The sequence below is a fragment of the Hemiscyllium ocellatum genome, chromosome 11, assembly GCF_020745735.1.
Source record: "Hemiscyllium ocellatum isolate sHemOce1 chromosome 11, sHemOce1.pat.X.cur, whole genome shotgun sequence".
NCBI lineage: Eukaryota > Metazoa > Chordata > Chondrichthyes > Orectolobiformes > Hemiscylliidae > Hemiscyllium > Hemiscyllium ocellatum.
The window spans coordinates 572,522-589,865 of NC_083411.1; the positions used below are offsets into that span (position 1 = coordinate 572,522).

Below are 17,344 nucleotides of genomic sequence, written 5' to 3' on the forward strand. Positions count from 1 at the left end.
TGTGGCATCCTTAAATACAGGTGAGGTGCCAGAGGACTGGAAGGTTGCTAATGTTGTTGCCCTGCACAAGAAAGGTAGTAGGGATATTCCGGGTAAATACAGACCAGTGAGCTTGACGTTGGTGAAAGTTGCTGGAGAAGATACTAGGGGATAGAATCTATTTATATTTGGAAAAGAATGGGCTTATCAGTGATAGGCAGCATGGTTTTGTGTGGGGGAGATCGTGCCTTATCAACTTAGTAATTGTTTTCCTCCTCTTTAGTGAATTTTTTGCCAGTAAGGATATTATTGATGGTCTTGAAAGTTTCCTCTAATTTGTTTCATTAAGTGATGACAAAGGTGTCATCCACTTAGTGGACCCAGAGGTTGGGTTGAATGGTTGGCAGAGTTGTTTGTTCGAGTCTCTGCATTACCTCTCACTAGTATCCTTACATACAGATAAGGAAGGGCACCACTTCGACTGGGACAACGCATCCATCCTAGGTCAAGCCACACAGAGACACGACTGAGAATTGCGAGAAGCATGGCATCCCAACTGGAACACACTCAACAAACATATTGATTGGACCCGATTTACCACCCCCTGAGAGGAAAAAAAACAGGGAATGACCTCACCAACCCAAAGAAACCCAAACATATCACCGTGGGCGGCATGGTGGCACAGTGGTTACACTGCTGCGTCACAGCGTCAGAGACCCAGGTTCAATTCAGATGACTGTCTGTGTGGAGCTTGCACATTCTTCCCGTGTCTGTGTGGGTTTCCTCCAGGTACTCCAGTTTGCTCCCACAGTCCAAAAATGTGCAGGTCAGGTGAATTAGCCATGCTAAATTCCCTGTAGTGTTAGGTTAAGGGGTAAATGTAAGGGAATGGGTCTGGGTGGGTGCGTTTCGGTGGCTCGGTATGGACTTGTTGGGCTAAATGGCCTGTTTCCACACTGTACGTAATCTAATATTTAAAAAAAAGCAGGAAACATCAGCAGTGCTTTGACGGGAGGCTCATTGAATATGTTCGGTGCCCAAAACGTCGAATTTCCTATTCCTTGGATGCTGCCTAACCTGCTGTGCTTTAACCAACAACACATTTTCAGTCATTGAATATGTTACCTAGTATGGTGACAAAACGTCTGAAAATGAACCTTCCAGCTCAGTGAGCAAACCTCCATCCAGAATTGTGTGAATCCTTAGAAAAATATAAAGACAGTAGTACGTAGAACAGGACAGCATAGTACAGGTCCTTCGACCCTTGATATCTTAATCCAAGATCAACCTAACCTACGCAATCCTCAATTTACTGCCATCCATGTGCTTGTCCAGCAGTTGCTTAAATCTCCCTAATGTCTCTGACTCTACCACCACTGCTGGCAGTGCATTTCATGTACCCACCACTCCGTGTAAAGAACGTACCTCTGACATCTCCCCATACCTTCCTCCAATCACCTTAAAATTATGACCCCTTGTGACAGCCACTTCTGCCATTGGGAAAAGTCTCTGGCTATCTACTCTATCTATGCCTGTCATTATGTTGTACACCTCTATCAAGTCACCTCTCTTTCTCCTTTTCCTCCCACATGAAAAGCCCTAGCTCACTCAACCTCTCTTCATAAGACATACCCTCCAATCGAAGCAGCATTCTGGTAAATCTCCTCTGCACCCTCTCCAAAGTATCTACATCCTTCCTATAATGGGGCGAACGGAACTGGACACAATATTCCAAGTGTGGTCTAACCAGGTTTTTATAGAGCTGTAGCCAAACATTGCAGCTCTTAAACTCAACCTCCCTGTTAATGAAAGCCAAAACGCCATACACCTTCTTAACAACCCTATCAACTTGGGTGGCAGCTTTGAGGGATCTATGTACTTGGACCCCAAGATCCCTCTGTTCCTCCACACTGCCAGGAATCCTGTCTTTAACTCTGTATTCAGCATTCAAACTCAACCTTCCAAAATGAATCACTCCATGCTTATCCAGGTTGAACTCCATCTGCCACTTCTCAGCCCAGTTCTGTAAATTGATCCAGTTTACATGGATTCCAACAGATCCAGTTGCTCCCCATACATCAGTCCCACCATCCCAGGAATCAGTCTGGTAAATCTTCACTGCGCTCCCTCCATTGCCAGAACATCCTTCCTCAGATAAGGAGAACAAAACTGTACACAGTACTCCTGGTGTGGTCTCACTAAGGCCCTTTATTATTGTATCAAGACATGCCTGCTCCTGTACTCCAATCCTTTCCCTGCCTGCTGTGCCCTATATGCTTATCTTCAATGACTGGTGTATGAGAACACCAAGGTCTTGTTGCATACTCTTCTCTCTCCATTCGTAGCCAGATAATAATCTGCTCTCTTGTTTTTGTTACCAAAATGGATAACCTTATATTTATCCACGTTATACTTCATCTGCTATGCACACAATCGGAATAATATTCAACATTAGCACTGTGTTTAATGGAACTCTACACCTTGAAAGATGATGGTTTGTGCCATAGCAGTCTCTAAGGTGCAGAGTTGACAAGGGGCCATGTTTTCCCTGGGCACTTTGGTACTATGTTTACCCCTTTTTCATGCAAGTAATGCATATGTCTGAACGCACTAGAAATAAGCTACGCATTAAAGAATAAGTGAAAGGGCTGGAGTAGTATAGTTGTGAAGTGATGAGCAAATAATCCAGCATTCAAACCTTTCGAAGACAGCTGGTGGATTGATAAATAAGTCTGGGGGGAGGGTAACCATGAAGCTACAAGACTATTGTAATAACAAATCCTGTCATTAATGTCTTTTAGGGAATTAAATCCACCTCCCTCCCCCCAACTTGGTCTGACCTTCATGTGAATCCAGCAGTGCAGTTGACCCTTAACTGCCCTCTGAAATGACCAAGCAAGTCACTCAGTTGGCTCAAAACCATTATGACTCAATGGGCCGAATGGCCTCTTTCTGCACGGTTGGGTTCTATGCTATTACCATTACCACATGGCAGCATCAGTTCAATACAGTACTTCTCTCATCACCTCAAAGGAAATTAAAGATCGGGAATAGATGTTGGATTTGTCAGTGATACGTACATCCTATGAAAGAATACAAGGAAACTGTATTAAGCTTTACATGCTGCAGATGAGTTTCTGATGGGGCATGACAGGATGGATGCTGAGAGGACACTTCCCCTCCAGCGGAATCTCGGACGACGGTGCAAAGCTTCAGAATAAGGAATCAAAGAAGAGGAGGCACTTCCTTGGAGTGTCCAAAGTTACAAATCACACAACACCAGGTTATAGTCCAACAGGCTTAATTGGAAGAACTAGCTTTTGGAGCGCTGCTCCTTCAGGTGGTTGTGCTTCCAATTAAACCTGTTGGACTAAACTTGGTGTTGTGAGATTTTTAACTTTGTATACCCCAGTTCAACACCGGCATCTCCAAACCTCTGAGTGTCGTCAGTCGTTGCCATTCTCTTCCATAGAGAGCAGTGGAGGCTACATTAGACAGATTATTGATCTGCAAAGGAGTTGAGGACTATGGACCAGGCAGAAGTGAAGATAAGGCCACAACCATGTCAGTCATGATCATTCTGAATGATAGAGCAGGATTGAGGGGTTGAATGGCCTACTGTTTTTAATTCTTATGTAATTTTGCAACACACTCTATAATTAGAGGAGGCCCTTCCCCAGCCACTATGCTGACCTTTTCTTCCTGTTTTTGTCTTCGCAACTCTCTTCTGCTGCTCCTTCTGTCGTTCTTGCAGTTTCCTCTGGCGCTCTTCCATTTGTTTCTCATACTGGAGTCATATTTCTTTTTTTCTCGCATGTAAAGTTCTTTTGCAGCAAATTATTTTGAGTATACTTGAGAAGGAAATCAGGAGGGCCAAAAGGGGACACGAGATACCTTTAAACCTATTTACCAAAGCTAATGTATTTATAAAAACCTTTTTGGTTTAAGTAGATAAGGATAACTAGGGAGAGAGCAGGGCCCCTCAAAGATCAGCAAGGCAGCCTACGTGTGTAGCTGCAGGAGATGAGGGAGATACTAAACCAGTATTTTGCATCAGTGTTTACTTTGGAGAAGGACATGAAAGGTATAGCATGTGGAGAAATAGATGGTGACATCTTGAAAAATGTCCAGTTATAGAGGACGACATGCTGGATGTCTTGAAACGCATAAAAGTGGATAAATCCCCAGGACCTGATCAGGTGTACCCTAGAACTCTGTGGGAAGCTAGGGAAGTGATTGCTAGGCCCCTTGCTGAGATATTTGTATTATCGATAGTCACGGGTGAGTTGCCGGAAGACTGAAGGTTGGTTAACGTGGTGCCACTATTTAAGAAAGGTGGTAAGGAAAAGCCAGGAGTCTATAGACCGGTGAGCCTGACATTGGTGGGTAAGTTGTTGGAGGGAGTCCGGAGGGACAGGAGTTACGTGTATTTGGAAAGGCAAGGACTGATTAGGGATAGTCAGCATGGCTTTGAGCGTGGGAAATCATGTCTCACAAACTTGATTGAGTTTTTTTTGAAGTAAGAGGGCAGAATGGTAGGTGTGATCTATGTTGACTTCAGTAAGACATTCAACAAGATTCCTCTTGGGAGACTGGTTAGCAAAGTTGGATCTCATGGAATACAGGGAGAACGAGCCATTTGAATACAGAACTTGCTGAAAGGTAGAAGATAGAGGGTGGTCGTGGAGGGCTGTTTTACAGACTGGAGGCCTGTGACCAGTGGAGTACTACAAGGATCTGTGCTGGTCCACTACTTTTCATCATTTATATAAATGATTTGGATGTGAGCATAAGAGTTAGTAAGTTTGCAGATGACACCAAAATTGGAGGTGTAGTGGACAGTGAAGATGATTACCTCAGATTACAATGGGATCTTGGTCAGATGGGCCAATATACTGAGGAGTGGAAGATGGAATTTAATTTACATAAATATGAGGTGCTACATTTTGGAAAGGCGAATCAGAGCAGGACATATACACTTAATGGTAAGGACCTAGGCAGTGTTGCTGCGGAAAAAGACCTTGGGCGTGCAGGTTCATAGCTCCTTGAAAGTGGAGTCGCTGGTAGATAGGAAAGTGAAGGCGGTGTTTGGTATGCTTTACTTTATTGATAAGAGTATTGAGTATAGGAGTTGGGTGGTCATGTTGCAGTTGTACAGGACATTGGTACGGCCACTTTTTGAATACTGTTTGCATTTCTGGTCAATGTTGCGAAACTTCAAAGGGTTCTGAAAAGATTTCCAAGGATGTTGCCAGGGTTGGAGGATTTGAGCTATAGGGAGAGGATTAGCAGGCTGGGGCTGTTTTCCCTGGAGCGCCGAAGGCTGAGGAGTGACCTTATAGAGGTTTATAAAATAATGAGGGGGCATGGATAGGATAAATAGATGAGGTCTCTTCCAGAACTAGAGGGCATAGATTAGAATACAGTTTAGAATACAGGGGCAGCATGGTGACTCGGTGGTTAGCACTGCTGCCTCACAGCCCCAGGGACCTGGGTTCGATTACAGCCTCGGGCACCTGTCCGTGCGGAGTTTGTACATTCTCCTCATGTCTGTGTGGGTTTTCTCCGGATGCTGTGGTTTCCTCCTGCAATCCAAAGGTGTGTGTTAGATGAATTGGCCATGCTAAATTGTCCAGTGTTAGGTGCATTAGTCAGGGTAAATGTAGAGAAATCTGGGTGGGTTACTGTTTGGAAAGTCAGTATGGACTTGCTGGGCTGAAAGGCCTGTTTCTACACTTGGGGATTCTAAGCCCTAAGCTCTAAGTTTAGGGTGAGAGGGTAAAGATATAAAAAGGACTCAAGGGTCAACGTTTTCACCTCAGGGCGGTGTCAGAGGAAGCGTGGAGGCTGGTACAATTACAGGATTTAAAAGGCATCCAGATGGGTGTATGAATAGGAATGGCTTACAAAGATAAGGACTAAGTGCTGGCAAATGGGACTAGATTAGGTTAGGATATCTGGTTGGCATGGATGAGTTGGACCGAAGGGTCTGTTTCCGTGCTGTATATCCTTATGACTCTGACAAGCCCGATACCCACTGAGCTTTGTATTTTCAGTTTATCTGCTGTTGTCCACATTTAATGTCTGCAACAAAGGCAGACAAATCTTGATCCAAAGAATGTGAAGGTGTTTACAACCTCCAAGTGAGTTTACTGTTGATGGAAGGTCGAGTCTCTGCCCCTGCCCATAAATTTAGTATCCCTGACACTTTTACAGTATAATCTCCTTGCAGGAGCACTAGTTTGTAAGCTACCGTAAGCATGATTACAGATTAGCATATTAGAAACTTTGGTTTTTGGCACGCAGTCTTGCAAAGTTGAACAGCTTGCTGTTATCTCTGGCATGCAGTTAAACATCTCGTTTGAGTTGCTGATAGCATCATGGAGAAATGCGGGTCAGAGTTGGTGCCCGAAGGCCTGTATCCCATGAGAGAATAAAATGAACTACAGGATCTTTTTAAAACCAGTCCTGTTGCAAATATGAATAATGAAGATTGAACTAGGTGGCACGGTGGCTCAGTGGTTAGCACTGCTGCCTCATAGCACCAGGGTCCCAGGTTCGATTCCAGCCTAGGGTGATTGTGCCAACTCCACACATTCTCCCCGCTTCTGCGTGGGTTTCCTCCGGATGCTCCGGTTTCCTCCCACAGTCCAAAGATGTGCAGGCCAGGTGAATTGGCCATGCTAAATTGCCCATAGTGTTGGGTGCATTAGTCAGAGGAAAATGGGTCTGGGTGGGTTACTCTTCGAAGGGCCTGTTTCCACATTGTAGGGAATCTTATCTGAAAATGTTTTGCACTCAACAACAACTTCACAGATTTTCATACCTGGGTGAAAAGTTAGTCTATCTCCAGTTTAAAGGCCCTTATTCAAGGGCACAGCTGTAATTGGGATTTTTTCAGCAAATGCAGCAAACTGTTTTAACTGGCAACTTATGAACCGACCAAAATTATACACCTGAAATACCTGACATTTTTTATGTTATCGGGTTCTCTCGATGTTCTTATGTTCAGTTGAATACACGAACAAGAAGGCTGTCTGCCTGTAATTTTTGAGGCAAAATTACATTATTATTTACTGTAAATAAAGTACCGCAATGATATGTGTACCCCCTGCATTATGTTTCATAATTTAGTGTGTTTACATTGATTGTGGGCATCTTGATCAACTGGTGCATTCCTGGTTCCATAGGTGCCAGGTAATAAAACACTTTACATTCACGTAAGTGCTATTTTCTTTAGTTATTGCCTCTTCTTGAAACCCTTCAACAAATTGTTAAAGTAGCTGGCAAAATCCACGTCTTATGCATCTTTCTCCTTCTAGAGTTCTCTTCTCAGCAACTCGAGACTTTTTCCCATCCCTAAATGTATTGAAAACAATTATTAACAAAATTTCTGCTCATAAGGGCCTCTTTTGTCCTTTTAAACTTGCACACTGCCTCATCTTCTCAATAGTGTCTGTGTTGCTGGATTTCTGTCACTAGATAACAGCAATTTTTTTTCTATTTTGGTTTCCTTGTTCACTGATCTGTTCTGTTCAATGATTTAACCACTTCATTAAAATACTCGCAATAGAACAAATCTCCAACACCCTAACTCCACTCTCAATTCAAAGGTAAAACAAAAACTCCATCTTCCCCTTCCTATCATTTTCAATATAGAAATACCAATCAAATTCAAAGGTATGCATGTTCTGTCGAATTTAGAGCCATCATACCCTGTAACACAGGCCTGCAACGTCTGTGTTCAGCAGCGGTCTCTGAAGTGGAAGCTGTTTGTTAGCATGCTGATCAAAGTGCACAGAGCTATCCAGTAGCTTTGTACTACTTTAAAGGGGATCTCATTTACAACCAAAATTTCCAAATAACAATATATCTTAAATCCTCATCACAAGTAACAACGTGCACTTTGTGTTGACATTACTGTGAAGGACTCAATTAGTTTAATCTGTAAGAGTATTATGAAGGAATCATGTATATTTTAATCGCTGACTGATGTTTTATGTCTTTTCAATGTTATAGACTATGAGAAAACAGCGAAATGAGATCACGGTTGAATTACGCAAGGTAAGTATTAGAGCCTTAGCCACCCTCAGCTTTGTGCTGAAGAATGGAGTAGGTGGGCTGGATGGGAAGAGACAAATGAGGCAATGGAACACATGAACGATAGGACACTGGGAAACACTGAGCATCAGTGGGACCTTGGTGTGTCTGTACAATGCTCCCTTAAGGTAGTGGGATAGATAGATAGATAAAATGGCTAAAAAGGCATGTGAGATACCTGCTTTATTAGCTGAGGCATAGAGTTTAAGAGCGAATAGTTATACTGAAACTGTATGAAGTGTTGGTTAGGCCGCAGCTAAGAGTATTATATGCAGTTCTGTGTGTGCAATCCACATTTACAGAGAGATATGATTGCACTGGAGAGGGTGCAGAGGAGATTTACCAAGATGTTGCTGGGCTAGAGAGTTTCAGTTATGAAAAGATGTTTGACAGGCTGCAATTGTTTTTCCGGGCAAACTGAGGGAGACGTCATTGAGATGTATAAGATTATGAGCAGAATAGTTAGGGTAGATTGGAAGAACCCTCACCCCAATAGATTTAAGATAAGGGGTAGAAGATTTAGAGTGAATGTGACGTAACACCTTTTTACTCAGTCGAGAGTATGGTGCTGGAAAAGCACAGCAGGTCAGGCAGCATCTGAGGAGCAGGAGAATCAGTGTTTTGGGCATAAGCCCTTCATCAGGAATAAGCTCATTCCTGATGAAGGGCTTATGCCTGAAACATTGACACTCCTGCTCCTTGGATGCTGCCTGACCTGCTGTGCTTTCCCAGCACCACACTCTGGACTCTTATCTCCAGCATCTGCAGTTGTCACTTTCTCCTACCTTTTTTACTCTGGTTGATACGAATCTGGAACTTATTGCCTGAAAAGGTGGTAGAGGCAGAAACCCTCATTACATTTAAATGTACACTTTTGATGTCAAGGCATACAAGTCTATTGCCCGTGTGCTAGATAATGGGATTAAAATAGTTAGGCCATGGTTTTTGGCCAGTGCAGACTCAATGGGCCAAAGAGCCTTTTTGTGTTGCAAACCTCTGTGACTCTCAACTGGATTTGGGAATGTGCTTTAGTCTGACCATCCATGTAGATACGCAATTCTTCTGGAAGTGTAGTACACCTGATTATAGTTTTCGAGGACCCAATGTGAGTCACCTATGTGCCATCAATCTGGAACATCTTTTGTTAAGGATCTGGTCAAGGGCACAGAGGATAGAGTTTAGGTGGTCCAACAAATATCAGCATGGATGAACTTTAGCATGTTATTTGTCCATATGTTGAACTGGGTTGGGATAAACACTGATCCCTGGGGTGGTTTGGTCGTTGATCTTCTTGCATTTCATCCTTACCTGAGGTAGACTCTCAATCATTTATCTTGAAGGAATGTTTCATCAACAATCCTGACCCAGGTTGGAAGCATTCAGAGCAACTTGTACGGTTAGTTCCTATGATGGCACTTTGCTTTACCTGATTGCAGAAACCAATATCACTAGGTGCTGATCAACAATAACGTATTATCGACTCCCTAATAGTAAGCAGGAAATTGAGAAATAAATTTAATAGAAGATTTCAGTTTTCTGTAAGAACATTAGGGTGCTTATGGTAGGGGATTTTAACTTTCCAAACGTAGACTAGAACTGCCATAGTGTTAAGGGTTTAGATGGACATGAATCATCTGTTAAGAGAGTATAAGAGAGTTTTCTGAGTCAGTATGTGTTTGTACCCACCAGAGAGAGTGCAAAACCTGATCTGCTTTTGGGGAATAAGGCAGGACAGGTGATTGAAGTGTCAGTGAGGGAGCACTTTGGGGCCAGCGACTATAATTCTATTAGTTTTAAAATAGTGATGGAAAAGGATAGATAAATTGGAGGAAAACTAATTTTGATGATATTAGGCAAGAACTTTCAAAACCTGATTGGGTACAGATGTTTGCAAGTAAAGGGACGGCTAGAAAATGGGAAGCCTTCAGAAAAGAGGTAACGAGGGTCCAGAGACCATATATTCCTGTTAGGGTGAAAGGAAAGACTGGTAGGTGTATGGAATGCAGAATGACTAGAGAAATTGAGGGTTTGGTTAAGAAAAAGAAGCATATGTCAGGTACAGACAGGATAGATTGAGTGAATCCTTAGAGTATAAAGGCAAGAGGAGTATACTTAAGAGGGAAATCAGGAGGGCAGAAAGTGGAGATGAGACAGCTTTGGCAAATAGAATTAAGGAGAATCCAATGGGTTTTTAGAAATATATTAAGGATAAAGGGCAACCAGGTGCAAATAGGGCCCCTCAAAGATCAGCAAGGCGGCCTTTGTGTGGAGCCGCAGGAGATGGGGGAAGATACTAAACTAGTATTTTGCATCAGTGTTTACTGTGGAGAAGAACATGGAAGATATAGAAGGTGGAGAAATGGATGGAGGTGATATCTTGAAAAATCTCTATTATAGAGGAGGAAGTGCTGGATGTCTTGAAAAACAAAGGTGGATAAATCCCCAGGACCTGATCAGGTGTACCACAAAATTCTGTAGGAAGCTAGAGAAGTGTTTGCCCCTTGCTGAGATATTTGTTTCATCGATGGTTACAGATGAGGTGCTAGAAGATTGGAGATTGGCTAACGTGGTGCCGCTATTTAAGAAAGGTGGTAAGGACAAGCTGGGGAACTGTAGACTGGTGAGCCTGATGTTGGTGGTGGGCCAGTTGTTGGAGGGAATCCTGAGGAACAGGATGTACATGTATTTGGAAAGGCAAGGACTGATATTTTTTGAAGAAGTAACAAAGAGGATTGATGAGGGCAGAGCGGTGGACATGATCTACATGGGCTTCAGTAAGGTGTTCGACAAGGTTCCCCATGGGAGACTGGTTACAAGGTAAGAGCTCATGGGACACAGGGAGAACTGGCCATTTGGATACAGAACTGGCTTAAAGGTAGAAGACAGAGAATGGTGGTGGAGGGTTGTTTTTCAGACTGGAGGCTTGCGACCAGTGGAGTGCCACAAGGATTGGTGCTGGGTCCTCTTCTTATTGTCATTTATATAAATGACTGGATGTGAGCATAAGAGGTATAGTTAATAAGTTTGCCGATGACACCAAAATTGGAGGTGTAGTGGACAGTGAAGAAGGTTACCTCTGGTTACAACGGGATCTTGATCAGATGGGCCACTGGGCTGAGAAGTGGCAGAACTAGAGGACATAGGTTTAGGGTGAGGGGGAAAAGATATCTCGGAATTAAGGGCTACGGGGAGAATGCGAGTAAGTGGAGTTGAAATGCCCATCAGCCATGGCTGAATGGCCTTACTTCCACTCCTATGTCTTATGGTCTTAATTTAGATAAATGCGAGGTGCTGCGTTTTGGGAAAGCAAATCAGAACAGGACGTATACGCTTAATGGTAAGGCCCTAGGGAATGTTGCTGAACAAAGAGACCCTGGAGTGCAGGTTCATAGCTCCTTGAAAGTGGAGTTGCTGGTAGATAAGATAGTGAAGAAGGCATTTGGTATGCTTTCCTTTATTGGTCAGAGTATTGAATGTAGGAGTTGGGAGGTTATGTTGTGGCTGAAAAGGACGTTGGTTAGGCCACTTTTGGAATATTGCGTGCAACTCTGGTCTCCTTATTGGAACGATGTTGTGAAACTTGAAAGGGTTCAGAAAAGATTTCCAAGGATGTTACCAGGGTTGGAGGGTTTGAACCATAGGGAGATACTGAATAGGCTGGGGCTGTTTTTCCTGGATTGTCAAAGGCTGTGGGGTGACTTCATGGAGGTTTATAACATCATGAGGGGCATGGATAGGATAAATAGACAAGGTCTTTTCCCTGGGGTCGGGGAGTCCAGAACTAGAGGACATAGGTTTAGGGTGAGAGGGAAAAGATGTAAATGGGACCTCAGGGGCAACTTTTTCACACATGGTAGTGTGTGTATGGAATGAGCTGACAGAGGAAATGATGGAGGCTGATACAATTGCAACATTTAAGGGGCATTTGGATGGGTATATGAATAGGAAGGGTTTGGAGGGATATGGGCCGGGTGCTGGCAGGTGGGACCAGATTGGGTTGGGATATCTGGTCGGCATGGATGGGTTGAGCGGAAGGGTCTGTTTCCGTGCTGTACATCTCTGATTCTATTTAAAGGCATCTGGAGGGGTAAATGAATAGGAAGGGTTTAGAGGGATATGGCCCAGTTGCTGACAAATGGGACTAGATTAGGTTGGGATATCTGTTCAGCATGGATCTGTTTCCATGCTGTACATCTCTGCTTCTCTATGACTCTTAATTGCATGTGAATTGCTTTGTCTCCCTCTAAGAGAAAGCACAAGATTTCCTTCAATACCCTGAGGATAAAATTAAAGACATTGCAAGAGTTGAAAAGTTACCATTAGTCTTGGCGCTACTTTGATTTCTGGAGTTCCCTGTTTGCACGACTTTCAACCCTGAATGTTGATATTTTTCAGCAATTTGACTAATGTGGTTAATGGGTTGGTATTAGGTGGAGGATCATCCATTTAGTAGTTTTGTTATGAACAGTTTGTTATTTTTGCCAAGTAGTCTTGGTGTTCAGTATTTTGTTAGAGATGTTCCAATAAAGTCCTTGTCCCTAAATTTCTGCCTGCTCTTAATGTTAAATCTTTGTTTTTCTAGAATAAGCGAGATGAACACTTGCTAAAGAGACGAAATGTGCCTCAGGAGGAGGGTCTTGATGACTCTGATATTGACGGTGATTTCAGAGTTGTAAGTAATACTTTCATTGACCGAATTGGACTAGGAGTAATCAAGGTGAATTTTGGTTCACTTGGAATCGGGATCAGAATGTATATACAGATCTTAAAAAGGAAATTACTGTACCTACTAAATCTGAGGACTAAGGAGCCTCTCAAACAGACCTTAGCGGCATTCTAAACTTAGTTGTATCAAGTTACTTGGCAAGTTGACACAATTTCACAGATCAATGCTGTGGCATAAATGGTTTTTCCTTCAAATAGTCGCACATTTTGCAATGTAGGTACTTTAGTGATTTTGTGTTTTCTGTGTGAAGCATTGCACAATGCTGTGTTTGTGAGATTTCTCTCAACACCACATTGAATCGTCACATCACCAGTGAATGGGTGAGTAGATAGTTCTGGACTGTGTTCATGCTTCCTTCCATACGATTTCATCCTTCCTTATCAGCATATCATAGAAACATAGAAATTAGGAGCAGGAGTTGGCCATTCCACCCTTCAAGCCTACCCTGTCATTCATTATGGTCATGACTGATCATCAAACTCAATAGACTTTCCCCAATATCCTTTGATCCCTTTTGCCCCAAGGGCGAACTACAACTTCCTCTTGAAATCAGACACTGTTTTGGCTTTAACTGCTTTCTGTGGTTAATTTTAAAGGCTCATCACTTTCTGGGTGAAAAAAATTTCTCTTCATCTCAATCCTAAATAATCTACCCTATATCCTTAAAACTATGCCCCTGGTTCTGGACGCCCCTCCCATTGGGAATATCCATTTTGCATGTATCCTGTCTAGTCCTGTTGGAATTTTATAGGTTTCTATGAAATACCCCTTATTTGCTGGAGTTCAGAAGAATATGATCCTAACTGATGCAACCTCTCTTCACATGTCATTTCAGGAATCAGCATGGTAAACTCTTCATTGCAGTCCTTCTATAGCAACAGCATCCTCCCTCAAATACAGCGCACAGTGTTCCAGGTGTGGTCTCGCCAAGGCCCTGAATAATTACAAAAAAAAGTCCCTGCTCCTCTCAGTATGAAGGCCAATATGCCATTTACCTTCACTGTCGACTGGTGTACGAGGGCACCCAGATTCTGTTGTACGTTTTAGAACATAGAACATAGAAGGATACAGCGCAGTACAGGCCCTTCGGCCCTCGATGTTGCGCCGACCGAATCCTACCTAACCTATACTAGCCCAATAACTTCCAAATGCCTATCCAATGCCTGCTTAAATGACCATAAAGAAGGAGAGTTCACCACTGATACGGGCAGGGCATTCCATGAACTCTCAACCCGCTGTGTGAAGAATCTACCCCTAACATCTGTCCTATACCTACCACCCCTTAATTTAAAGCTGTGTCCCCTAGTAACACCTGACTCCATTAGCGGTAAAAGGTTCTTAGTATCTACCCTATCTAAACCCCTAATCATCTTATACACTTCTATCAGATCTCCCCTAAACCTTCTCTTCTCCAATGAGAACAGCCCCAAGTGCCTCAGCCTTTCCTCATAAGATTTTCCTACCATTCCAGGCAACATCCTGGTAAACCTCCTCTGCACTCGTTCTAAAGCTTCCACATCCTTCCTATAGTATGGCGACCAAAACTGCACATAATACTCCAGATGAGGCCTCACCAGAGTCTTATACAACTGCAACATGACCTCAGGACTCCGGAACTCAATTCCTCTGCCAATAAAGCCCAGTACACCATATGCCTTCCTCACAGCACTATTTACCTGGGTGGCAACTTTCAGAGATCTGTGTACATGGACACCAAGATCCCTCTGCTCATCCACACTACCAAGTAGCCTACCATTAGCCCAGTAATCCATCATCTTGTTATTCCTACCAAAGTGAACGACTTCACACTTAGCTACATTGAATTCCATTTGCCACATTTCCGCCCAGCTCTGCAACTTATCTATATCCCGCTGTAACCTACCACTTCCTTCCTCACTATCCACAACTCCACCGACTTTTGTGTCATCCGCAAACTTGCTTACCCAGCTTTCAAGCCCTTCCTCTAGATCATTTATAAAGATAACAAAAAGCAATGGTCCCAAAACAGATCCTTGTGGTACACCGCTAGTAACTGCGCTCCAAGATGAACATAATCCATCAACTACTACCCTCTGTCTCCTTCCAGCCAGCCAATTCCTAATCCAAACCTCTAATGTATCCTCAATGCCATACCTCCGTAGTTTTAGCATTAGCCTACCATGGGGAACCTTATCGAACGCCTTACTAAAATCCATATACACAACATCTACTGCTTTACCCTCGTCCACTTCCTTAGTCACCTTCTCAAAGAACTCAAAGGTTTGTGAGGCACGACCTGCCCTTCACAAAACCATGCTGGCTATCCCTGATCACGTTATTCCTATCCAGATGTTCATAAATCTTATCCCTTACCATTCTCTCTAAGACTTTGCCCACCACTGAAGTCAGACTCACTGGCCTATAGTTACTAGGGCTATCCCTACTCCCTTTCTTGAACAATGGGACCACATTCGCTATCCTCCAGTCCTCTGGTACTATTCCCGTTGACAATGACGACATAAAAATCCAGGCCAATGGCTCTGCTATCTCCTCCCTAGCTTCCCATAGGATCCTGGGGTAAATGCCATCAGGCCCAGGAGACTTATCTATATTCATCCTTTCCAATATTCCCAAAACCTCTTCCCTGCATATTTCCAGGGCATCCATTCTAATTATTTGTGATTCCATATTCACATCAGCAACAGTGTCCTGTTCCTGAGTGAATACTGATGAAAAGTACTGATTTAATGTCTCTCCAATCTCCTCCGCCTCCACACACAACTTCCCACTACTATCCTTGACTGGACCGATACCTACCCTAGTCATCCTTTTATTCTTGACATACCTATAGAAAGCCTTTGGGTTTTCCCTAATCCTACCAGCTAAAGACTTTTCATGTCCCCTTCTCGCTTCTCTTAGCTCCCTCTTTAGCTCCTTCCTGGCTACCTTATAACTCTCAATCGCCCCTACTGAACCTTCACGCCTCATCTTTACATATGCCGCCTTCCCTTTCACAAGGGACTCCAATTCCTTACTAAACCACGGCTGCCTCACAAGGCCCTTTACACCATGCCTGACTGGTACACACCTATCGAGGACACGCAGTAGCTGCTCCTTGAACAATCCCCACATCTCATTAGTGTTCTTCTCTTGAAGCCTGTTTTTCCAATCCACACATCCTAAGTCATGCCTCACTGCATCATAATTTCCCTGCCCCCAGCTATAACTCTTGCCCTGCGGCGCACAATTATCCCTCTCCATCACTAAAGTAAAAGTCACTGAGTTGTGGTCACTGTCCCCGAAGTGCTCACCTACCTCCAAGTCTAACACCTGGCCTGGTTCATTACCTAGAACCAAATCCAATATAGCCTCCCCTCTTGTTGGCCTGTCTACATATTGTGTCAGGAAACCCTCCTGCACACATTGGACAAACACCGACCCATCTAATGAACTCGAGCTATAGCTCTCCCAGTCAATATCTGGGAAGTTAAAGTCCCCCATAACAACCACCCTGCTACCTTCACACTTTTCCTGAATCATCCTCGCAATATTATCCTCTACTTCTCTAGGACTATTAGGAGGCCTGTAGAAAACACCTAACAGGGTGACCTCACCTTTCCTATTTCTAACCTCAGCCCAAACTACCTCAGATGGCAAGTCCTCTTCCATCGTCCATTCCACTGCTGTGATACTATCTTTGACAAGTAATGCCACGCCTCCCCCTTTTTTACCCCCATGTCTGATCCTACTAAAACATTTGAACCCTGGAACGTGCAACAGCCATTCCTGCCCCTGTTCTACCCACGTCTCTGTAATGGCCACAACATCGAAGTCCCAGGTACCAACCCACGCTGCAAGTTCACCTACCTTATTCCTTATACTTCTGGCATTGAAGTATACACACTTCAATCCACCCTTCTGGTTACAGGCACCCTCCTTAGAGATCACTGCATTATTCCTAACCTCCCTACACTCAAGGTCCTGTACCCTAAAGCTACAGTCCTGGTTCCCATGCCCCCGCGGAGTTAGTTTAAACCCTCCCAAAGAGCACTAGCAAACCTCCCCCCAAGGATACTGGTACCCCTCAGGTTCAGGTGTAGCCCATCCTTTTTATAGAGGTCCCACCTTCCCCAGAAAGGACCCCAGTTGTCCAGAAACCGGAATCCCTCCCTCCTGCACCATCCCTGTAGCCACGCATTTAACTGCTCTCTCTCCCTATTCCTTGACTCTCTATCACGTGGCACGGGTAACAAACCAGAGACTACAACTCTGTTTGTTCTAACTCTGAGCTTCCAACCTAGCTCCCTGAAAGCCTGTCTGACATCCTCACCCTTCTTCCTACCTATATCGTTGGTGCCAACGTGGACCACGATCTGGGGCTGCTCCCCCTCCCCCTTAAGGACCCCCTCTCAATTTATAACCTTTCAAATAATTTGCCTTTTGGTTTGGATACCAGAGATGATGTCCTCATGTTTATCCACATTTCAATAATTTGCCATGCATTTGACATTCAGCTTGTCGAAATCAGATTGACACATCTCTGCACCCTCCTCACAGTTC

The 17,344-nt window shown here is 43.7% G+C and overlaps 1 protein-coding gene across 1 annotated transcript in view; it reads left to right on the forward strand.

The window, feature by feature from the left end:
- LOC132820340 (importin subunit alpha-4-like) overlaps positions 1 to 17,344 on the forward strand; it is a 124,191-nt gene that overhangs the window by 4,397 nt on the left and 102,450 nt on the right. Inside the window, exons 2-3 of the mRNA XM_060832365.1 lie at positions 7,999 to 8,043; positions 12,662 to 12,751. Coding sequence (XP_060688348.1) covers positions 7,999 to 8,043; positions 12,662 to 12,751 — 135 coding nt within the window. The remainder of the gene's footprint in view (positions 1 to 7,998; positions 8,044 to 12,661; positions 12,752 to 17,344) is intronic.